This window comes from Hevea brasiliensis, chromosome 10 (assembly GCF_030052815.1).
Source record: "Hevea brasiliensis isolate MT/VB/25A 57/8 chromosome 10, ASM3005281v1, whole genome shotgun sequence".
Classification (NCBI taxonomy): Eukaryota; Viridiplantae; Streptophyta; class Magnoliopsida; order Malpighiales; family Euphorbiaceae; genus Hevea; species Hevea brasiliensis.
The window spans coordinates 96316002-96341528 of record NC_079502.1 but is presented as its reverse complement, the minus strand read 5'-3'; the positions used below and the strand labels follow the sequence as shown (position 1 = coordinate 96341528).

Genomic DNA, 25527 nt, shown 5'->3' with positions numbered 1-25527 from the left:
AAAAGCAAAGATGTCTTAGAGCTCTATCTTAGCTTCACCAAGAACCAAACTCTCAAATTCTAGGGACAGTATAATAGAGCTCTCTAACATTATAACTATTAAAGTATAGAAGGCTAACAAGTAGCAATGAAGGAGTCGTGTGCAGTTCAAAAAAAAAAATGAAGGAGTCGTGTCATACCTAAAATCATAACCCAAGAACAGAACCTACAATAAATTTTAAAAAATCGTGGCCACAGGAAAGCTTGTCGCTGCTGCACACATAACTAAACTCGTCACAAGTTCTCAAAGGACTCTCTCAATACAAAATATACCTGCATGCAACACAAACACACCCAAAAACTATATAAAACCCAATCAGAGATGGGAGAGAGACCTATATCCATGCTGGAAGGAAAGCCATCCCTCATTGAGAAAAAGCAAGAACGACTGATGAAATCCTGACAAAAACAATACCTCGTGTTCCAAAGAAAAAAAAAAATCACCCAGAGAAAGTTTCTGTCCCTAAACAATTAGAAATAGACTATTATTTTCGTTTGATTGTATTTCTAATTAAATCTGTGAATGAAAGTTTTTTTTTAGAACTTTTTTTTTTAAAAGAAATGATTTTAATTAAAGATCAGATCTAATCAAATCAATTAATTTCTGTCTAATTTTAATTTAATATCAAACGACCCAATATATCCAACAATTTCTGATGCTTGAAAGTTCTAGAGCAATTTTCCAATCAGAGAAAGCGACTCCGACAACATCAGAATTCACATTTGCACAAACTTTATCCAAAAGAGAGACTGTAGTTTCTACTGACACCTCATGCCTCAAGCTCTTTCATTAAGGCACCCACTTCCTCAAAAGCCGTGAAAATTTGGCCAATCAAGCAATAATAATTTTTATTTTTATTTTTATTTTTTAGACCTTTTTAAGACCATGAGAACGTGGCAGTAAATTACATCTACAACTTATTAGGCATAGACACTTGTCTACACAGTGTAAATCGGTCAACTCACACCAGACAATAAAACAATTAACGACATGTCGTGTTCGATGTTCACGTACAAGAAGGCCTATTGTTGGTGATGATGGTGCCGTCCCTTCCTTGCGTTTACCACCGTCTGCTCATGTGAATCACACACTTGAGTCTTGAACTTGCACCCGAACCTCCTCCATCCACGTGGGCCCACTTTATCAATTTTTTCGATCGCTTTCTTCATTGTGGAACATTCTCTTTCCAGCTGACGCACCCGCGTCCTCATGCTATCCATGTCTAGTCGCAGCACTTGATTCTCCCTCACTGCTGCCTTCCACGTATTGCTGCTGTCCTGTGCCTCCTCCGCCACCGCCGTAGCAGCAGCCGAGACTGCTCCCTCTTCTACTCCTTCTTGTTCCCGTCCTAGCATCGATGGCCTAGCAAAATCCTGCGGCGCCGCATCTGCCGCAATCAATGTCCCGGCTATAGCATGGCGGAGTTGTAACTGCTCGAAAAACAAAACTTGAACCACCGCCCGCAGCGGAAGCCGCTCATTCTGTGCCGCGTGCGTGCACGCTTCTAAAGTTAGCTTTTGACAGTCCATCACTCCACAAATCTTCTCCCTCTCTGCCTCTGATATCCATGGATGCGCCTTCAATATAGAGACACTTAAAATGCCTAAGGAGCACAAGACGTGAAAAGGAAAAAGAGAAAAAAAAAAAAAAAAACTTAAAAATGCATATAATCAATAGTTACCTTCAGATAGACGTCGACGGCTCTGTAGAGACCGTCGTCGAAAAGCCTAGCTTGCTCAGGTAAAGAGATTGCCAGATTGTAGAATCTATCAGGTTTCAGATTCGCATCGGAGGCAATCTCAGCCAGATAACCGTCGATTAATTTTCCGACAAGCATGATAGCTGGCGATCTCACATTGCGATCACCATCCTTCTCCGCTTCAATTCCAGTTGCATTTCTTTCTTCAAGTCCATCCAAGAAGTAGCTTAGGATTCTCTCCACGCAATCAACATCATATAAAGTCTCGTTAAGATATGAATAGCTAGGAATCAGTAGATCATCAAGTGTAGCTTGCTCCAGCTGCGACCCAATCTTCTTCTCCAACGCGGAGCGACAAGATTCGGATGCGTTTAAAATGTTTGCTGTTCTTAATAAACCGAACAGAAACCTTGTTGCCGTTGATGATCTGGAGCCTTTCTCCAGTGGAAGATTGGAAATTATAGTCTCCAATACCTCTCTCTGTTCGCTCTCTGAGGTTATAGAGGAAGACGATGATGGCTTTCGGTTCAATCTCGAAATGCCTGGAATGTACTTCTTGGCATAGTACATTAAGCAGCTCTCTATAATATCTGCACTCAGATCTCTCGCTCTCATGGCAAGAATTAATCGCTGAAACAAAGGCAAGCTCAAAAGCGCCAAATGTTCAAACCATGAATCCGCATTAGTACCTCTACCGACAGGGGGGGCATCGGTGGCCGCAGAGGCGGCTCCTTTTCTACGCACCGCTGATTCAATCCCATTCCATAAGGCCTGATTGGATGTGGCTCTATTCTCATTAGCTCCGTCGCTAACCGGCCACCCAAAAAGAGTCGGGTCGGCGGAGGAGGCTCTGGAAGCAATGGAATCTATGCATCGCTGCGCAATGCCTAAGCTCTCTGCAAGAGGCATCACTTTCTCGCATGATTTTAATGCTTTTATAGACTCCTTGAGACTCTTGAGCACAGATTGACAGAGAAACCGCTCTGTCTTGGAAATTACATTATCTTCGGCATACTCTTCCGTCATCTCAAGAAATTCTCCGGCGCAGCGAAGCGGGGCGACGGTGGTAGAGGTAAGGTCGAACTTGACACCGTAGCAAAACTTCACGGCCATCTCGAAAGTCTCGGAGCCGCCCGGGAAATCCGAGAGAGAAATCTGACAGTGAACTTCCTCGATTTCATGCCCTCCAGGTTCTTGCTCTTCTCCTTCTCTTTCTACTACGGATGTTTGGTTTGTCTCTTGCTCGGTTATTAGTTGGTGAAGCTTTCGACTTTTTGACATCAAAGGAAACTGAAACAAATCATCGTCACCAAACAAACATAGAAACTGTTATTACGTCTCAGATAGCCATGGACTATACAGTTACAATAGGGTAGGTAAAGTTTCCAGGGCATTATTAGGCTGACCTTGTGGAGATGAAAGGTCATATCTTCCACCTCTATTACAATGTCACTTGGCAACCCAGTAGTGCAAAACCTGCAGCAACAAAAAATTGAACAAATATGAGCCAATATTTTCTTATTTTGTGAAGCAGAAAGATAGCTAAAGAAAAGAGGAAAAGTTGAACAAAAATAGCTCTAACCAGGCTTGCCCCTTGGAGCTGGGCTTCTCAGCTGCCATTTTTCTCGTAAAGAAAATGTGCTCCTGGTTAGACACTTTTATGGAGAGTTAAAGCTAGATCCATGAGTACAGAGTACAGGGGAGGGAGTCTTTAGTGGTGGGTGACATTAACTATTCAGTTGAACGAAGCTAAAAAAAGAGAGATGTTTTTGCCTCTCTCTCTTTCTGGCACAGTGTTTCTCGAGGAAGAGAGAGTCTGAGAATCCAAATATAAACTGGGAACGGACAAATAAAAGCCTCAACAGATATCGAAAAAGTGGATCAATAAATTATTTCTTTACCCAACTTTCCCTTTGCTTTCTTTGAATCAACTCAGAATCTCAACTACTGCAATACAACCTCAATTTCCATATCTTTTCCCCTCTCTCTCTCTCTCTCTCTCCCTCTCTCTCTATGAAGGAATTTCATCCCTTCTAAAAAGGCCATCATTACCTCCCATTAGGCAATAAAAGCATTGCTTGCTTTTTGCGTAAATTATGGAATATTTTAATTGAATTTTACCTATGGATGGCCATGGCTTACAACCCAAGTCCAAGGTCAGGTATTGCAGCCAGAGAATAGATTCATAAATAATATGTACCTTTGATCAAAATATAAATAAACAAATAATATATACCGACCTTTGTAGATTAATAATGATAGATGGGGTACACTTAATATGAGAGTTCAATAAATGATATTTAATCTGAAATATTGCTAGGAGCCAGAAGGAAAACATTGAAGCATGTCTTATTATTAACAACCCCACATTCATAATCTTTAGTTGAAACATACATCACAGCCAAAGCGACAAAAAGATAATAACGATTGGATTTTGATGATTTCTTCTTATTTTTGGAAGCTAACATATCTTAATCTAATCCAATTGGCATTAGTATAGTACAGAAGTCTTAGCTGGTCCACTAATTTAGTTAATCAGTGACAAAACTATAATAGTGAAGGTGCATGAGAGATCTAAAATAACCCAATGAATGAGATGAAATGGTTTAATTATGAGAATTATGTCGTCTAAGATTAAAACTAAAATGGCCATACTTACGATTCATGCAAAAACTTTGTTGGAATAAATGGTCACATGGAGGCCATGACCCACATGAAAAAGAAAACTCCTAGAATTTTTTTGAAATTTCGAGCTCTTTTATGGTGCTTCACTTAGAAATTTATGCCTAATTAAAAAAAATTATTTTCATTCTCATTTATAACTGCACATCTAACATTATACCTTTCCTTCCCCAACATTTATGGCCATATTAATTAGGTGACAGTAATAGTATGTGATCATCCATTGCCAGCTAATAGTGTTTACGACTATGCATAATTTCATCAATAGAACATGCTAGCCAGAGGAAGAGAAGAAATTAAAAACAGAAATATGATTAGGATGAGTCATATGGATGATTATCAAACCATTAACGAAAATTTGGATAGAATAAAGAATGGTGATGATGATGTCAGAAATAGTGGCTATGGAAGGGAAAACAAACCCATCCCCACTTGCATAGAACTGAATCTTCTCATCTGATAATTGCTACTGAACTAAAGTTCCAAAGATAGGGACATGATTAGTGGAGTGGACTAACGAAGCCCTTTTATTTCTGCATTTCACGTGGTTTGGTGACTAATCATTAGACAAAATGCACAAAAAGAGTGAATGGCTTAGTTCAGTTGGGCACACCATTTTTGAGGTATATGTGTGGTTTATGCTCCTCTTAAATGAAAAGAACATCAAAAGCCAAACAATAAAGAGCAAAAGATTTATCTAAGGTCAGACCATGCTTTTGGTTATGGAGTGCTTGATGTGGGTCACACTGTCTCGAGTACACGAGACTATGGGCTTTCCGCTCCCCCACCACTTTAGTCATTGTAGGACACCATTTTCATCTCCCTAGAACAGCTGTTTCCTAGATTTCAAATTCCTCTCTCATCAATGCTTTTAGTATTACAGCAAAAAATAGTTAGCGGGTAAAAAACAAGCTGCACAAGAACCATGACAAAATCATCCAAAATTTACCAATACCCAAGAGACTAGTGCGTTAAACTTAAATATTACGGCACCCTGCACAAGATGAAGAGAGTTTGATTCTTTATTAATCGTTTGATTCTTTATTAATTAATCCATACACAAAAAGTAAGGTAGTAAAACAAAGGAAATTTTAAAAATAGGAATAGGATTAGTCAATGCAACATTGACCATAGTTGCCCCAATGCATTATTTCTAATTACATACTGTGCCATAGGCAAGCTTAGACAAACATATTTTGGTAGGGTAAGGTGGTATAGCCCCATCATGACTCCCTAGCACTGCACTTGCTGACCAACATCCATCTTTGAAGATTTTTCAACACCTGCATGTACATATTTATATAACACAAATTATTAGTTAGATAATTATCTGAAGGTCAATATATAACGTTTATATCATGATTCATGAATAAAAGGGGAAAAGTAATAAAAAGAAGAAACAAATTTGCATCAATTATTAAACAAATTTCTATTATAGGGGAGCATTTAAGAAGATATCCCAAAAACTCTTTGTACGACGTTATTTGTTTAATATTCACCTGCACTGTTCTATTCTTTATATATTTCACTTCACAAGATGACATTGAAAGGTTGATTTTTGTTGATCACTATCAATTGAAAGAAGAGATCATTAAATATTTGGAATGAAGGCATATCTTAGCATCATTCTTGCAAGAAATGATGAATTCTTCAACAACTACAACACACCAACTCATGGATTCATAGCTAATAACACACTCATGCGTGAAATATAATAACAAGATATCTAATATGCTAGAATATAAGAAAGCCATATTGATGATTGATGACCTAACTAATAACGTATATCATCTTTCTGATGCCTTGAATCTTGAAAAAAATCAAGAAAGCCGGTTACTTAAATATTAATACTCATTTAAATAGACTATTATTCACTTGACATTTGCAGGCGCATATATATTTTTATATTTATACCTGATGAGGTAGTTGAAGCTGAAGCAGCTAAAGTTTCCGGTGGTTGTTGGCCGGAAGCTTTCTTCTCAGTAAGGATGATGACGCCAGGCCACGGCCGGCACATGCAGTGCTTTCCCTTGTCAATACTTTTATAGAGAGTGGCAAGGTGTTGGCCACAACCTCCCCATGAATGCTTCCCGCATTGTTTGCAATTCACTAGAAAGCACATGGTTTTTCTTCTTACGATCGAGGGATTGCGTTTTCTTTTAATATTGGCGTTTCACTTCTTTCATTATATAGCAGAATTCTGTCACTTTGATATCGTCGCATACTTGGCCTTCCAAGCTAATTAAATTCTATATCAAACAACTTTGGCTTGAAATCATCGGTTCGGATGGTATATACAACTATAGTTCCTGCTCAATGCCTTGATAGCCCCCCAGTCCAATGGCTATGATGTTACAAAGTTGCCAATTAAAAATCTAGACGCAATGATAGTTTTTTAGGTAAGAATACAAAAATTTGGAAGTCCAACAAAGTGATGATTTCCCAAAAACAGAAGGACAAGAAAAAGGTAAGCTTTTTGTCTGATATGATGCAACAGACACATTTGGACAAAGAATGTTGCAATCAAATGGTTGTTCTTATTGCTTGGAATGCTAAAGTAATTGCTACCAAATTCTTCTATAATTATTGTTTTCAACCAGAAATATTTCTCGGTTTGCATGAGAATAAGTTGTTATCATCATTGTTGCCTTCCCTATCGTTACAACTCCAAATAGTTGTTTTCGCTCATTTGTGGTCCTGCTTAGGGCTTAAAATTTGGATCAGTTTCTTTCAGCTGCAGTTCCCAGCTCAGTCATATACTTACACTTTTCAAGTTCAAGAGATGTGAAATTTCAACGCATCTCATTAATTATGATGATCATCAAACCATTGTTTCCCTAAATAACCAGCTATATGCCATTACCATATTCAGCCCAACATTAGACTATTTTACTTTATAGGCTGTCAAACACCATATCAATTAGTGTGGTGCGATCCATTTCCCAAAATTCAGATTTAATTTTACTCGGGTCAAATTCATCCTCCCAGATGCGGCATAAAAAAATGAATTTTAAAAAAAAAAAATCTATAAGAAAACCAGCACAGGTTGCCCCCGAATTCAATTAAATTGTTTGTAGGACCTAAATAATTTACCTGCCAGCTCGGCCGACTACAAAATGTCTACATTTATGGAGCTTAGGATAATTTACTCAATAATCAAGATAAGGTTGATTTACCACTGATCGTCCCCACAGAGGGCTTAACTGATAAAAGGGAGCCAAACAGAAGAATCACTATATAGAAAAAGAGATAGATATCATAAAAAAAATATATATATATATATATATATACAGAAAAGAGATGTAAAGATGCATTCAGCAAATTTAAATTATTCGCTGGTGCTAATATTTTCACAGCACTAGCCATCATAAAATCAATTCTGATTGGGGCTTCACTGGAATTCAGTGAGAAACCAACCACAAAACCATGAGATATAAATGTATTCAACACATGAACGGTTTAAGACAGAACCATCATAGCATTATGGCTTCAAAAGGTTCACTTTCTCAACCATTAACCAGTGAAGTGGCAGATTGAGAACAGCTGAAATCTTTTTAAGGATGTTAGAAGCTACAGAAATATCATTTTCCAAATCAGATTGCAAAATAAGTAACAGATATGGTTACTACAACCTGCATCACAAAACAGGATACTGCCCAAACAACAATCTAAGACAGACAATTATGCTGCTTACAAGGATTCATGATATCAATATTTAGATTAACATAGGTAAAAAAAAGAAAAGAACTCAAAACTTACCAGTTTGGACTACAAATACCAAAGCATGGACAATTCAAGATTTGGAAACACTAATGGTTATTGCCATCTTCTTTGTCTGCTGATAAGGGGTCCAATGTGGCTTTCTTCATTGGGCTTGATTCTGCTGAGCCTGTACCCATCAACACTCGCTTAACTCCTCTTCCCACAACACCAAGATGAGTGACTGCATTCCCATTTGTGTGAGCAGTGGAAACAGTTGGAGAGTCAAAACCTCCACTGCTGTTAGCAGTAGCCATCTGTGAAGAATTCACGACAGCTGGAGCTGCACTTTTCTCACCACCTCTTAACTTGGCAGATGCCATTCCCAGGATCTCAGAAAGAATAGATTTTGGGTTCAGGGCCAGCTGTTGAAGATCTTCAAGCTGCAAATCCAGAGATTTAAAATAAACACAGGATAGCTCAAAAGAATATTTCTAATATCTAACACTGATAATACTTGCCTTCTTTTCCAGCTCCCCAGACAGGCCAGTAAGTGTTTCAATCTCTGATTCTTTATCTGTAACAGCTTTATCATTCTGCAAGCCATTGGATGACTGCTGGACACCCTCATCTAATTCAGAAATTGCCAATGACTTTGTTGATTCTGAGGAACTCTTTACTTCATTCACGAGCTGCTGCAGCCTCAACTTGCAAATTGATATTGCTTTCTGGCAATAAGGAATTGCTTCCTGAGGCTTAGAGCCAATCTCCAAACACAAACATATACGGAAATTTCTAAATTACAGTTAAGGTGAGACAGAGAAAAGGCTGCACAAAATAAAAGAATTGGGATAATTAATTGATCCAAAAAAAAAGGAAAATGAAACATGTTAGAAATTTCCAGTTAAGGTGCGACAGAGAAAAGGCTGCACAAAATAAAAGAATTGGGATAATTAATTGATCCAAACAAAAAAGCAAAATGAAACATACTAAAATTCATGAATTAGAAAATTTATTAGCAATAGGTGATACTCATTATCCCAAATTGGAGTAATTATACCTTAAAAAGGATACAGTTCTGCTATGTGTCTACTGTCTGGTTCAACAAGCCGTTCTAGAATGGACAATGCTTTCTGGTAGTCACTGAGAGATGTTTCAATGTCCTCTACACAAAACAAAACAAAGATAGAAACCACATTTAAGTCAAACAGGAGTCCTTTAGAAACCATGCAGAAATTATTAAATTGTATATACCTAGTGACCAATATTACAAATTTCAGTATAAATACCTCTTTCCAAAGCAACTTCTGCCAATGCTGATAGCACATCCACTTTATCCATTGTGTCCCCTGAGTGTCTTTCAGCAATTGCCCTGGCAACATCTAGCATTTTCCAAGCCAAGTCAAGGTCAGACTCATCTTCATCTGCTTCTGCCAAGTCTTCATCATCACTATCCTCATCTTCTTCTTCCTGATCTTTCCCACCAGATGCTGCAAAGAATAAAAATGTAACAGCAGGATATAGCGAAGAACATTATACTCTCAGGACTAATATTATTCTTTTTCGACCATCTCAGTGTACCTAAAAATTGTTAATAACCCTTTTGCTAAGGCATGGAAGGAGGAACTAGAAGAAAATTTGAAATCATGCACATTCTTTCTTTTTAACAAATCAAATAACTAAAAAATTGAGCAGTATGGCAATCAAAAATAAATCTGCAACTTAGGCCATAATATAGTGCAATCACTTTCTTCTCCATATTATGATCAAATAACCCCACCATCTACTCTACTAACTGCAATTGTTCATTTGACGACCACAAGCATGCATATGTTAGTTCAAATACAATTCTAAGACATAGTTTCTTGTTAACAAATGAAAAACCCAAGAATGGAGCAGTCTAGCAATCAAACATAAAACTGATGCCACAATTATTATTGAAGAATCTCTCATTGTGGTGAGAGAATGAGAAATAAAAAATCTAGGCACTGCAGTTTATGTACCATTAAACAACTAAGAATAGGATGTTGATGAATTTCGATAGTGTGCATCATATAACATTAAAAGCATGCTAATCACCCATTTGTAGGAAGAAGTGACAAGTCACTTTGCCAACAAATTTAGTTCTAATACGACAACCTATAGACATACTGACAGCAGAATACTAACCATCATAAGCTGCTCCTTGATTATTGGAATTGAGCTTCCCATCTTCTACATTACTTGAAACAGAAGCAGTGGAAGATTCTCCATTTATTGAATTTTTAACAGATCCATCTTTATCAGAGTCTTGTTTAGATTCACTATCCTTCTTCGGTACTGTAGCCAGTGGATCGGCCTCTTCTTGAGCTTTGTACAATAGCGCACGTCCATATTGGTAGTACGCATTTAAGCATTCAAAGGCAAGTTCACCATAGTGTGAAACCCTAAGATTATAAGGATTAGTTAATTTTTTATAAGAGAGAGGATTGAAGCACACTCAAATATAAAACGGATTGAGTGAGAGAACTCCTATATAATTCCATGATCACGAAGTATTTTTGCTAACATCTATTCTTTTAATACAAGACGAAATTTTAAAAATTGAAAAATCCTTTTTTAGACTTCTTTTCCCTACATTCTTGCAACTACAGAATATCAAAACAACTCCGTTATGCATTGTGGACAAAGCAAACAACTACAACAAAATATTTACATGGTTCACTCTCTTAACATAGGGGCTATATAACTGCCATTCCATTTTTTACTATAAATAAAATAATCATCAATTACAAACTCAAAACTAACTATCCATTATCCCAATTACACCCGACAGAACCCTCACCACATAACCGCTCATAGTAAATATATGAATTAGTCCCTCTTAGTTTTCTCTAGACATAACATAATATATTTACTACTTTAACTACTCTATACACTACAAAGGGTATCTTCAATGACATGGGCAAGAGGCCCCATTAATACACAAGAATTCCTTGCTTTTGAATTCTATATTCCTTTCTACACCTTAAACCGACATCTCTTTCCCTCAATGGGACTGCAACGGGCAAGAGTCCCTCTTGGCCTCTCCACAATGGACAAAGTCACTTCTTGCTTTAGGCAAAAACCAAATAACATTTTCATCCTACTATTATTATAGTGTTAGTCCTCTTAGTTATAATCTAATTAGGAATCTAACTTAATTTAAGAATACCATTATGATAAGAGTTATATCCTATACAAGAAATAATATTCAATTCTATTGAATAATATTTCTCTGACTCAAATTAAGAAAAGATATCTTCCAAATCCACTATGATTTTAAGTCACAAATCTAACAGTCTGATACCACTTGTTGTGAAAATCAAGTCCACACAAATTAGAGAACACAAATTCAACGTGATCCCGCGTACGTTTACTCTACTAACAAATACACTGTTAAAGGAAAATTAATTTATAAGCACTAATTATTTTTCTGTCACTTACAATAAATCACTCACAAATATAAAACCTCACAATTCGGTGGCCTTAATCCAGTCAGTCCACCTCTCAATTTTGGCTGCTGCCACTTATATTCTGCTCTCTTAACAGCCTTTTCTCATCTCAATTTAAAGGAGCACACCCTCCTTTTATAGCCCCACGTGATGGACATTCAAAGTCCAAATAGGAAACAACTTTTATTCCTAGTCAATTTAGTATTTACCGAATTCTAAGAACAAAACTTCTATATTTTTTATTTTAATTTTGTTCCTAATTAATTCAATCTCCTAATTCTATTTTAACTTGGATCCCAACAAACTCCAATAGAGCAGACTAACAATCACAGATCACGGCAGGCAAACATGCCAGGCATAACATGACAATATTGGAAAACTCATTATGCTAACTGCAAAAATTAAATCATGAAAGGAAGCAAAACTAATACAAAAATAAAGAACTAGTGGATATAATAACCAACAAGCATGCCAAGGAGGGAGGATCCGATGATTGTTTAACTTATACAAAAACAACAAACAAGAAAACGCATATCCCAGCAATGCGCAATCAGCATCTGCCACAATTTGTAGCGTAAAGCCCAAATTTAACCACTTCGTTCCTGTTCATTCTATCAGGACCTGAAGGATCACAATAACTGCCTAACCCTCAACCAAACAGATGCAAACACCATTACAAATAATGTTCTAAGGTTTATGGGAGAATAGAAAGCAAGGTGTCTCAAGTGAATATTTAAGAAAAGCAAACAGCATCACATGATAATAGGTAAAAGACAAAAGAAAATCCTAACAAACCCTAAAAAAAATCAAAGGGGGAAAAAGAAGACATAGAAATTAAACTTGATTTCACTTTTTTTTTTTTTTATCTTTTTTGAGTCTCTTAGCAATTAAAGCAGAATAAAAAATGAAGAAATACATCGAAAATTGAAATCCTAACCTGATTTCTAGGGCACGGCTGAAGCACTCGGCGGCCTCGCCATAATCACTTTCCTTAAGAGCTTTAGTTCCTCTATCAGTCAACTCGGCCACTAACTCCAGCGATTTCTCTCCATCTCCGTCGGATGTCAGAGCCGAAGCTTCTCCGCTGTTGCTGATGTTATTGCAAGTGGACTCAGTGCCTCCCTGGACGTTCGATTCGATGGTGCCCTCGTTCGAGTTTTGGGTTTCCAAGGCGGTTGGAGCCTCAGCTACGGTTTGTTCGGTCATTGTCACTAATGATTTCGATACCACACTTCGTCTTCCGCCACAGTTTAGGTCTGGATTTTGGAAAATGAACACCGGAAATGTGAGAGGGAAACGGTTGTCTATTCTATTTTTCTGGCGGAAAATTTTGGATAAAACGAGGGAAATCCTATGGAAAACGTACAACGCAAAAACGACAGCGTTGTCCTTTGTCGTCTAAATGACTGTATTGCCCATCTGCAAATGCAGGGAACCACAGGCCACATATATTCATTTCTCTTTCATACAGATAATCCTCCTGCTGTAGAATCAATGGCTTCCACAATCTCTCCACCTATTCTCCAAGCTCTCTCTCTTCACCGTGCGCGCAATGCGCACCCCCCATCTTGCAAGGCGCACGGTCCGAAATCTCTACCGGCATCTGTCGCCAGCAGGAGGCAGTTGCTCTTCCTTCTAACGGCAGCACCGGTATTGACGGTCAGAGAATTGGCGTCGCTTGCGGAGGATATTCCACTGTTCGGACTAAAGAAGAAGCTGAAGAAAGCGGAGGAGAAGGCAGAGGAGCTTGTGAAGGAAGGATTCGAGGCAGCAGAGAAGGGACTTGAAACGGCGGAGAAAGGAATAGCAACAGTAGAGAGAGAGATTGAAACGGCGGAAAAAGGGATCAAAACGGCTGAGAGAGAAATAGAAGAGGCAGTGAGCTTCGGAGGGCTGGCACAAGCCGGCGCGGTGGCGGGAGCGGAAGTTGTGGGCGTTTTAGTGGCTACTTCCATAGTAAATGGGATTTTGGGGCCTGAAGCTGAAGGTCAAAAATCATGATTTAGTCGGTGATAATCTGATGTTCAAAGAGCTTTTTCTGATATGAGGGATGTAAATTCCAATTTCTAATCAACTTCATTCTCTGTTAAATTTCAGAACGTATTAAATAAAAGTAATGATTTCTTTCGTACAACTGAGGCTGTGACGTTAGTTCGAGGCACACTTCAATAATATCAACAGGATTTACAGAGTAATGCAAGCACATTTAATAGTTCTTACATTTTCATCATACGTCGTTAGAAGATATAATTCGTTAAGAACAAAGGACAAGGTTTGTTAACTAGCATTTTTCTGATTACCGAGCGCTGGTCTCTGTCAAATCTTTGCATTTTGTCTAGCTTTCATAGCGAACTCAAATACAGTGCGCCGCCACAAGGAAGAAACTCTATCTCCATGGCTCGTGTGGCTTCAAACCCCTTCGGCCTCCATAGGTTCCGGCCATATTTTCGGGAAGCTTAACCTCCACCGCCTCTCATCCAACTACGGAACCAAGCCTTGTAGATTCCCAACCGTAGTAGCTTGTCAAAAAGACCTCAATCCCACAGAAATCTCCACCAAGGTTCACCTTTTTCTCATTTTTCTTTCGGTTCCCAATGTGAAAGACTCTAATTTCCTCAACCTCAATGCAGGAAAATGTCCTTGTTGAGCCTGCTTCAGTAACCGATACTTAAAGCGATTGTTCAACTTTGTCGCCGGGTTCTGGATCACCTGAATTTCCAAATAAAGATGTAAATAAACGAATAGCTGTGGTTTCTGTGCTTGCGGGAATGGGACTTTTCTTATCGGCGCGGCTGGATTTCCGGGTTTCTCTAAGGACCTCTCTGCTGCTGCTCTACCGTATGAAGAGGTTTCTATCTATTCTTTCTTTGTTAAAGCGCTTGTTTATCTGGCTTTTTATTTATATATAACTGAGCAATTATGTCATCAATATAGCAGAAGTTGATCCCATGCAGCATAATATCTTTTGCTCAGTCTCAAAACACAAAATAAAACACATCAGAACAAATTGCTTTCCAGCATTTCGAGATCATTTTTTATCTTCGAAGGAAAGAAATCTTCATAGATGACAGGATTGTGAGAATCGTTGTGTTACGACCTGATCAATTCAACCTAGGAGAGTGTTTGGAAGAAGAGAAAGGAAGGGAAAGTAGAAAAGAAAATAGAGCGAGAGGACGAGAGATGGTGAGAGAGAAAAAGAACCTGTCTAGAAGAAAGAAAGAGAGATAAAGAAAATGACTGTATTTCATCAATCTTTTTATGAAATTCAATTGCACCGCATCAATCCTCTAATTCCAGGGCATTAAACTTTGAAGTTAAACTTGTAATCAAATTATAAACTCCTAAACAGGAAGCGTATCCATTCAACAAAGAGGATGCTCAGGCCAGTTATTGCCACGATGTAAAACCCTTGGAAAAGTGAGAGCTTGCAGCATAGATCGTCAAAGGCCAAGGGTATTTTTTTTTTTTTCATCTTGAAATCCTTAATTAATGAGAACAAAGTTTCATTCTTAAAATGGTAATGTGTGGCAATGATGAAGATTTTACGTTGAGAGCTTAGAATGTCTTATTTTCTCTGGGATCTTAAACATCATAAAGTCACCAAATAAGTACCATTCAAATGCATCAAGTATTGAATCCAAGGAAGCAAAGTCAGAAACTCAGAATCTTTTGTCCCATTCCTGAACATATGGTAAAATTTTATCTCAATTTAGAATTCTTGCAATTTGTAATTACCAAATTCATTCACACCTCATATTCATGCGAAGAATTTTTGCCTTTGCTTTAATCAGAGTCATTCAATCATTTACAAGAATTTATCTATCCTCAAGAGAGAACAGAGAAAATAAATTCAGCTTAGATGCAGGTTGTTCACGCAAAAACCCACGTTCATGAGCACACAAATTTCAATCTCACATTCTTGCTAAACATTTGCAGAATCTATTTAGTAATGACTTCTGCATCCTTTTCATTTCAACATTGCAAAAATATGTTGTAAAGAGACAATAGGTCATACGAACAAGATATATCTCCGTAAGAGACCTATAAGCAGTAAGTAATTGAAATCTATAAGATACCTCAATCCTATTCACACAAAGTATTTGAAGCCAAGCACTGATCAAACGAACCAGCTTTTTGTCACTGGACTGCATTACCCAGCAAGCTGTTTGTTGAAGGTGAACTCTGTTCACTTAACCAAGGATCATGCACAGAAACGGGTGAGCTATCTTTCACTTCCTCCAATGAAGTCAAACAATCTGCTGCCTTCTGTGGAACAAGTAATCTCTGGCTTGCTACACCGGCCTTCTTAACTGAGGAAACACCTAGTGACTTCTCACTTCCATTGTCGGGTGAGGAACAAGAGGAAGCTGCTGTTGAGGCGGAGTACATGCTTGGAACCCATGAACTAAGCCTTATGTGCTCTAGCTCTTCCGCCACTTCCATCATTGTAGGTCTCATATCCCTATGAAAAGCAAGGCATCTAAAAGCAAGCTCCGCCACATTATGTATGGATGATAATGTCCAAGCATCCCTATGTGGATCAAGGTATGGATCTATTATCTCATCAACACAACCCCTTCCAATCCTATCAATAGCCAGCGCAGCCAAGTTTACCTCAGAGTGAGGTCGAGAAAAATCAACTACTTTCAGTGAGGTTATGATCTCTACAAGAACTACTCCAAAACTGTAAACATCACTTTTATCAGAGAGGTGAAAATATTGATGGTACTGAGGATCAAGATAGCCTGGAGTCCCTTGTGGGGCTGTTGAGATGTGAGATGACTCAGTCATGCCAAGTCTAGAAAGGCCGAAATCAGCTACCTTAGACTTATAGTTGTAATCCAAAAGTATATTGCTAGATTTGATGTCTCTGTGATAAATTGGTGGGTTCATGGCAGAATGAAGATAAGCAATAGCATTAGCAGTTTCAGCAGCAACGGTAAGCCGTATAGTCCACGGAAGCCCTTTGCCCCTCTCTCTTTGTAAATGCTGACACAGGGTTCCATTAGGCATAAATTCATATACAAGGATCGGTTCACCTTCCTCTATGCAGCAACCTAAGAGGCGGACCAAATTTGGATGGCTAACAGAGGAAAGGAGCTTAATTTCATTCATGACTTGATCAATGCTATCAGTATCTCTATGTCGGATCTTTTTTATAGCAACCCAATCATCATTGTGGAGTTTTCCTGCATAAACTGTACCATAGGCTCCAGTTCCCAGCCTTTGTTTCTCTGAGAAGCCATTGGTGGCTTTTTCAATTTCTCTATATGCGTAAAAGGGAACACTAGAATTGCCTGCAGCTTCACATAGAAGTCGCTTTGCACTCAACCTGTTTCTCAAAGAAGTGGATCGCCGTCGAACAAAGTAACAGATAAGGGCCAGACCAGCCATTAACAATGCGCCAGCAATAATCCCTGACAACATAAAAATGTGGACCATTGTGACATTCAGAAGGGTGAAGAGAAAAAGAAACTAATATGATATTTTTCAAGATTATTGCAAAAACCCAGAATCAGGTAAATGTACTCAGCCCTATGCACAAAAGACAACCATATGTAAAATTAGAACCTTCCAAAAAAAAAAAAGAATTACTATCTAGTAGTAGCCAGCTAACTTGAAGACATGCATCTAAATTTATTCATCATTCTTGTGCATGAAAATCTAAATTATTAAATAATAAATAATGAGTTGAAAAGCACATTTTAAAGCAGAAAGTTGGGGAAAACCACCCAAAAATAAATTTAAATATGCAGAAGGCTCGTGGTTCAAAGACCTTGAGAGTTTCTTCCATTTAAAGCAAAAGACATTAACTTAATTGCAATTCATGGATTTCAAAAGTTGATAAAAAAAGGAGGAAATGGAAATTTTTGTTTGTTACTGTTGTATAGCTTAAGAAACTTACCTCCAACAAGAACACCGACTCTAGTAGTTCCACCACATTCCCCATTAATGTACTTTGACGGGTTGCAGCCAGAAACTGACGATGCTGCAATCAGGAAAGATCAGAAGAGATGTCTATTTGAAAATTACAAGGATACAAGTACAAAATGTGATCATAAATCAGATTACACTTGCATTTCATATTGAAATTACATTCTAAATTTTCCCCTGTTTGACAACACTTACAAGTCTAATATTTCTGTAATCCTTAGGTTCAAAGTTCAAACCATTTAAGTATGATACACAAAAACTAGCCCGTAATACCACCTTATAGCAATATCAAATAAAAGAAAGAAAAAAGTTCAAACCATTCTAAATTCAAACAAAAGACAGCCAAACCAGACACATTTTTATGTGCAAACCAAAATCGTTTAGATAACAAAATCCGTTTCCACCATCTTTTATTGCATATGTATAAGCACATTTATCACACTCTGTAATTTTCTCTTATTCAGAAAGTGCTGAATACTGTTGATATGATTTAGTTGTTTGAGCTCGAGGTTGCCTCTACCAAAATGACTTAAGCCAATTTGGTTGGGTTACCCCTTGCTACATTTTCATGTTATTTTCCGGTGTGGGACTCCGACACACTAAACCGTTGATGCTAATGAAACGAGCAGAGCTACAGAAAAATGGATCCATAAAAATTTTCTCCATCTTTTTTATGTCCAATGGTTAGTCACAAAATCACAGACAAAGTAGTTCCATAATTCTGCCAAGTCAAAAACAAGACCCTTTAGTCTCACACCACAATTTGGTCAAATGGCTTTGTTCACCTAAACAACTTTGTAGTTAAAAGATTGAGATTCTTGAAGGATGTTAATTTTAGGCAGGATTAGCAAAGTCAAAAAAAGGGTAGTGATTTTTCAAACGCTACAGGAGGCTATGATCGTGGCAGGTATAATGCATTGATTATGGTCAGACTTGTGTTTGGGTAAGACATAAAAAATAAGGTGAAATGCAATTAGAATTGCTTTGAATTGGTCTAAAATGACTTCATGCACAACATTGGAACCCTAAAAGTCAAAATTTTAGTATTTTCCTTGTATATGCATGTCATTAACTATTATTTCCACTTATAAACACTAATCTTTCAAGGTGTTTCTCCGGCTTTAAAGATTAAGAAGTATAAAGTCTTGAATTCGATGTATTCATTTGTAAGAAAGAAAAATAAAAGACTACTTTCATGAAAGAAAATGTGTTTGCCATTAAACCCTAAACAAAATTTTAACATAACATTGATTAGGCAATATCCCATATGGTCCTCAGGGTCATATTTTTAAACTCTAAATTCTTTTTTTTTTTCAGCTTTTATGACCAGAGACCGCCGATACTCCATTGAAATGTCTTTCCCCAAACTCCAATTAGCCAACTCAGGCACCCACTTTCCCCAATCAAAAGCCAACCCATGCCCACGCCCACCCCACCAAAAATCAAACACAAACAATATTTAAATAAATAAATAAATGTACAAACAAATAAATCAAAAGACAGATTTGACTCACCGCTCCGGCAACCTTCCGCACCTTCACCCGTTTTGAACCCATCTCCGGTGAACCCTTCATTACAACGGCATCGGTGGCCGATCGTCCCATTACTAAGTATAACTTGTGTGCAAGTCCCATTTTTGGAGCAAGGATCAGCTGTACAATTCCCTTTAAGCCACCAGTTCAACTCTACTCGCTCGAACTCGAGCGAAAGCACTGGGTTATTCGACCCAACTGCAAACGAAGAGAATACGAACTTGCAATCAGTCGAGCTCAAATTCTCGTAAGGCAAAATACCCATGCTCAATTTCTCCACAGAATAGCAGCTTAGATTGTCACTTTTAGCATCGCAGTTCGGTATCTTCAACTGGTTCAAGAAGGAACTCGTGGGTATAAGGCAATTGTTTAAAGACCTGTTGCAATTTTGCAGGAGAATGCCGTTTCTCCAGGCTGGCGAGTAGTACTGGCCAAACAGAGGTTTAATCAATTCAAGAGAGCGGTTGCATTTTGCTGGAAGATATATAAAGATACCATCTGGGGTTATGTTTTGGACTTTGAAACCTCCGATCATGATATCTCCCTGTTGGGTGCAGTTCAGTCGAATACCGCACCCATCCGAGAAGCCAAATGGGTAAGGAACCCACTTGGCTGACTCAACGGTTCCACAAGATTTCTGGCAAATTGACGATGAGTTATGACTATGAGCTCTGGCTGATGTAACCAGGAAAATTGAAGTGATGATAATAAGAGCTAGCTGGGTTCCTTCCAAAATCATTTCTGGGATGTGTTCGAAGAGACCTGAATCATTTACCTGTACTCTCTACTTTTCTTCTTCTGCAGATTAAAAAAATAATAAGAAACAGTTAAACATCAAATATTTTCTGTTGGGTGTCTAAAAAGAGCGGGGGAAGTTGCAAAGAGAAGGAAATTGGATTAGATGGAGAGGGAATTAAAAGCTGAGGCATTTGGTGCCGTTGGGAAGCCATCTGAAACCAATAAATGCTTCATAAAACAGAGGTTCATTAATGGAAAATTTAACATCTTTTCATTTTTTTTTTCCTTCACAATACAAAAAAGGAAAAAGAAAAATAGTTCACCATAAAAAATTCTGGAGAAGAAATGGTCCCTGGTGATGGTTGGTCAAGAATTTATGAGCATTTACCTTTTCCTATGAAACTTTCTTCAATGGCCGTGCAATTGCTCAGCAATTTCCATCTCAAGCTTGTGTCATAAAAAACTGCTTCTTTTTGACAAAGAAAAATCAAAGCTCAAAAGCCCCACAAAAACCCTTTCTCTCCCTTTGTTCTTTTTACTAAATCTGAATTTTTGGCTTCTATGAAACAGTAATCATTACAGAGACTCAAATAAGCAAAACCATGAAGCACTCTGCAAAAACCTTTTCATTATTATTTCATAGTATTCTACACAAATATAAATTACAGCTCCAAAAAATTAAAAAGCAAATTTTCCCATTAATGACCAAAATACCCTTAGTATGAGCGCCAATTAGAATGTGAATTTACATAGATACCCTTGAAAAAGAGCAAATTTGCAAAAAAAACAATGGAGATTTACATATTTATTATATATAATTTAATTACTTTTATATAAATTTTAATATAAATATTTAATTTAATAATTATTAAATATATTTTTATATAAAATCAACCTTATATTAAATGCATTGGAGGAAGTGGCACAGTCAGCACGCAATTATAAAAAATTTGACTAGAACAGCAGTATGGGTGCGTGGATCGACAACATCCAATAGCTCCTTTTGGTTTTATTTTATTTTGAGGAAAAAAAAAAAAACTAGACGTGGTCTGATATGTAAATTTATTCAATTAATTCATGTCAATTTATTCAATTAATTTAATTAATTCATGTCAATTTATTTTTATTTGATAATAGATTTCTAGTTTTGTCCATGCAATTAATAATAATATTTTGTAATTAAAAAATAAAAGAGAAAAAGGGTAGGCCACTGATCCATCATCATCATCATCTTTGCAATGAATTCATAAATTTATACTACTCCTTATGCTGTTGGATTTAAAGGGTTTGTGTTTCTATGTATGCTTCTTTCTCTGTGGATTCAAATGGCAAAGAGCACCTAATCCTTTTCTTCTTCCATTGGAGCAACTAATCAGAAATCCTCTTTGTTTTTTTCTGGAAAATTTTATATTATAAATGTATTAAAAGTCAAGTTATTCTTCGTATCGTTTCCTTTGTGGACTTATGGGAGCCGATTGAATATTTTTTTACTATACAATTTTATTAAATTTTAATGTCTTTGAGTGGACATTCTAACAATAAAGTTTAAGATATTTAATGAGATATTTTCACGTTTAAATCTTATCAAACGATATAGATCATCATAAAAAGAAGATAGTTGCTTTTTCATTATGTAATGAAAATAATAATTTTAAGCATTACTTTCATGGCTTAAAATGATTATATTAAAAGTTTAATAATTTAATGCTTTCTTTCATGCCTAAGTGATCAAAAGTTTAGATTTGCCATCCTTTTAATAATGCTGCATTTTTATATCATGGTTTTTAAAAAATATTTAGGTAAGGCGATGGCCTATTGAATTATCCTCATTTAGTGTCAATAGTTCTTAGCACCTGTTAGGGATTTGAATTAATGACCTCGATTCTTGTACTAATTGCATTAAGAGTGGCAATTTTGGACACGACCCGTAAATACAATACGAAAATATAAGGTTTGAGTTAAGCTTATTCGTATTCGTGTCGACTCATTTTATGACACAGTTGTAATCGTGTATTGTCACATGTTAACCCGCTAATTCGATTTGACATGTTTATAATATGATTTAATATTCGTGTCACGTATTGACCCGTGACTCACTAACCTATTTAATCCACTATAACCTATGAACCTACTTATATAGCGTGTCAAATGGGTTAAATAGTGTCAAACCATATTAAATAAGTTATTTCGTGTTAAATGGGTCATGTCGTATTGAATACTCATAATATAATTTAATATTAATAGTGTGGTATCGTGTAACCCGTAGTAGTGTTCGTATTTAAATTTTTAAAACAATTTATTAATCGTGTCGTGTTCGTATCGACCTTAATCGTTTGTGCCGCATGTTGATACAACACGAATATGATCCATAAACCCAAATTGATACTCCTAAATTGTATGATCAAGCACTTACTATCATGCCAATAATACACTATTAGTAAAGGTCTAATTCCAATTATTTTTATAACGTAATAGTCTAAACTACATAAATTAAATATATCTAAATAAAATACTGACATTAAATATATAAAAAAATTAATAATATTATTAACCATAATTACTGCAGTGTGTGAGATAATTAATCCTCAAGTCAAGTCTCGTGAGCTATAATTGATTTGAATAGTGGGAGTCGAGTCTCCCTTCTCAACGAGAGTTCTCTTTGTTTCTCTCTTCTCAATAACTTCCCATAGTCAAATCTGTGGCTATACCCTGCCCTTAAGGGTAGGGGATGGCTCATTCCCATCTGGAAGGGTGGATTCTTCCCTCTCCCCTTTCGATTTGGTGGTGTATACTTTGATTTTGTGTTGTGTTTAATGGTGACAAATCAGATCATGTGCTTTCTTTGTGAGGGATTCTCTTAGACCTTCTATCCCTTCTCAAGCTTGCCTAGTATTTAGTTTGTCTGTTGATTTATGGGTTGTATAAACATTTACATTTTATTAATTATTTTTTTTGATTATTTTAAAATAATTATTATATTAATTTATATATCAATGAATGTGATATAATTTTTTTATTTAATTTTAATTGAAAATTGAATCCACAATTTTGTGATTACTCAGTTACGGGCAATGATAGAGCCTCGGTTATTGAAGGAAATGAAAAGGGTAGTGTGGTAAAATCAATAAAATGTTGACTTCCAATCCCTTTCGTATGTGGATAAAGCGCGTTTTTCTGTGCGCAGACGTTAGCCGTAGACAACAAAGTCGTTGTGGACAATTTGACTATTATAACCTTATATACTCTTGTAATAGGTCAACTGCTTCAACGTCACACTCCTTAATTTCGGGTTCTCTACTTTTCTTTACGCGGCTATCGATTTCTTTTTATTTTTATAATAAAATATTTTTAAAAATAAATAAATTTTTTAAATATAAATTTTTAATTTTACAGTAAGACATACTAATATTCTTTTAAAGTAGATTAATTTTTTTATATAATTTATAATATATAATTTAAGAACATATTATTATAATTTTATATATAATAATATATATATTATTGTGAAAGTAATATTGATAATATTGATAATATAGAGTAATTGTGAAAGTAAGGTTGTTAATTATTTGAAGGAAGACAGCAACAGAAAAATTATGGAATTTTTTTTCATTATAAAAAAAATGGTGTATTTTATTTTTTATAAATACATAAATAATTTTTAAAATATAAATAAAAAGAAGATATATGTGCTTTAAATTGTATTTATATGAATCACTTATTATAGATTAAATTCTTTACATAGATAATTTTAAAATTATATTTTCTCACATCAATTTATTTTATATGTTTTGATATTAAATTTTCTCTTTGGATAATTAATTAAAACTATTTTTATATTAATTTGATGCATTTAAAAATATATTTTTTTTAAATTTATCTATAAAAAACTTTAATCAATAAAAAAATATTTTATAAATTAAATTAATTATCACTTAGCTAATCACCATTAATTAGTTTTCCATGTCACAATCTTCCAATTTTCTTTTTAAATGGGCTAATCTTTAAATTATTTTTTAATCTTACCTGTCTTTATCTCTGAGAAAAAAAAATATTAGTTATTTTTTTAATTACAAAAAATGATGATTTTTTGGGTATCACGATCGTAGCCTTTTAGGTTCGAGATCCGGGATCACCAGTTAACGTTTTCGATTGAACCTAATAAGAAATCTACCATCAAATCCGAAGTGGTACTCAATGAGACGAGTCATTAGATAATCCGCTGCCGCTTTCCATTGCATTACTAAACAAATATAATATTTAGTTATCATACTAGTGCAGGTAGTCAAACTGGAGTGGGATAACGCCATCTTATTAATTAATACTAATTGTTTAAGTATGATTTTTGCATATTGATTTATTTTTTTATTTTGAAAAAAAAGAAAAATGAGATTTATATAATATGATTTAAATTTTTTTAATTTATATTTATAAATAATACTGAAAAATTACTTGTAGATAGATTTTTTTAGCTTGCCATAGTTATTTTGGTCATATAAATTTAAAATTCAATTATAATGCAAGCAATTTTTATTAAAAAAAAAAAGAAAAGAAATGTATGGAAGCTTACCCACTTTACAACTAAGTTTGTGGTGTAGGTTTTGAATTAGTGGATTTGGTTGTGGATGCTTATTGAATATTATCATCAAGTGGATAACTTTTACCAGGAAATCGAGGGCTTCTCGTCTACTAGACCCGGCCTACTGGATTGATTTAATTGGAAATCAGATCAAAATTCATTAAAATTAATTTGAATGATTTTTTTTTTTAAATTAGATTATAATTGACTGATTTAATTTGAAATTAAAATAGATTTTTGTTTAAAAAAAATAACGATTAAATTATATCAAATCAAAATTAAATTGAAATACTAAAATCAGAGTCACGAATGATTTATAATTCTGATTTCTCCAAAATTTAAATCGAAATCACTGATTTTAATCTAATCTGGCATGTTAGCCAGGCCTATTCTTCTACACAGAAAAATATATCAGATTGTTTGAAATGGTCAAAACATTGTCAATTACTTCTTACATCAGATTGTTTGAAATTGAGCAGCTGAAATTATGGCCCATGGTACCCATTGGATGGTATATTAGGATAAGGGATAAGAGAAAAATCACCACTTGTAAATCACAATATTCTATATGTAAATTAATTCTAAATTTTTATATATTAAGATTTTATATTCAAGTTATATCCTATATGTAAATTATTTTTTAAAAAATTAAATAATAATTAATTTAAAAATATACTAAGGCAAAAGATTAAATCACACTTTGATTATAATTATGTGGAAGCTTCAGAGACTCTCTTTCTAATAATCGGGTCTAGCACTCCAAAGAAGACTAAATAATACGCAAGTATGAATTCATGCAGCTTTTTTTTTTTTTTTTTTTAATTGTTATTTTAAATATAGGATTCGAACTGGGTTTGAGATCCATCATTAATTTTCTGGAAGACGGTGGATTTTTTTGACACGTGAAGGTTTGTCCAAATAAGGTCGGCCAAGACCAAAAAAATTCAGAGTGAATGATCACATTATCTTATATTTTTATAAGTTATCAAATACCATCTTCCCAAAAAAAATTAATATTTATATCAAATAATACATCAACTACATAAAAATTTCAAATGTAATATCCCATCAAAGTCTTTGTTTTATAATTTATTTTATTTATTATTTTCTCTAGAAAATTTAAGTTTTTTTTAATGTAATTAATATGAAATTTAT

General features: G+C 35.5%; 4 protein-coding genes across 5 annotated transcripts; 1 reads left to right on the top strand and 3 right to left on the bottom strand.

The window, feature by feature from the left end:
* Positions 1 to 861: 861 nt before the first annotated feature.
* On the bottom strand, positions 862 to 3884 carry LOC110658096 (BTB/POZ domain-containing protein At5g66560). Of its 2 annotated transcripts, none has more exons than XM_058128326.1 (4): positions 3321 to 3884; positions 3145 to 3214; positions 1721 to 3028; positions 862 to 1642 (listed from the first exon to the last, which is right to left on the bottom strand). In XM_058128326.1, the coding sequence occupies exons 1-4, from the start codon at positions 3356 to 3358 to the stop codon at positions 1634 to 1636; spliced, it is 1425 nt and encodes a 474-aa protein (XP_057984309.1). In that variant the 5' UTR covers positions 3359 to 3884; the 3' UTR covers positions 862 to 1633. The 2 variants fall into 2 exon arrangements, with proteins under 2 accessions (XP_057984309.1, XP_021671272.2); XM_021815580.2 differs by having other exon boundaries at positions 862 to 1616; positions 3321 to 3862.
* Positions 3885 to 7991: 4107 nt separating this feature from the next.
* LOC110658073 (NASP-related protein sim3) lies at positions 7992 to 13040 on the bottom strand. The gene is made up of 7 exons (XM_021815546.2): positions 13032 to 13040; positions 12530 to 12990; positions 10289 to 10545; positions 9409 to 9609; positions 9194 to 9284; positions 8641 to 8914; positions 7992 to 8562 (listed from the first exon to the last, which is right to left on the bottom strand). Exons 1-7 carry the CDS (start codon positions 13038 to 13040, stop codon positions 8230 to 8232), a joined length of 1626 nt encoding a protein of 541 aa, XP_021671238.2. The 3' UTR covers positions 7992 to 8229.
* A 46-nt stretch (positions 13041 to 13086) lies between these two features.
* LOC110658094 (uncharacterized) lies at positions 13087 to 13593 on the top strand. The gene has a single exon (XM_021815579.2). The coding sequence runs from the start codon at positions 13087 to 13089 to the stop codon at positions 13591 to 13593; it is 507 nt and encodes a 168-aa protein (XP_021671271.2).
* Positions 13594 to 15508: 1915 nt separating this feature from the next.
* On the bottom strand, positions 15509 to 20438 carry LOC110658093 (wall-associated receptor kinase-like 14). Its single transcript, XM_021815578.2, has 4 exons — positions 20185 to 20438; positions 19041 to 19856; positions 17498 to 17581; positions 15509 to 17009 (listed from the first exon to the last, which is right to left on the bottom strand). The coding sequence occupies exons 2-4, from the start codon at positions 19795 to 19797 to the stop codon at positions 15730 to 15732; spliced, it is 2121 nt and encodes a 706-aa protein (XP_021671270.2). The 5' UTR covers positions 19798 to 19856; positions 20185 to 20438; the 3' UTR covers positions 15509 to 15729.
* Positions 20439 to 25527: the final 5089 nt, after the last annotated feature.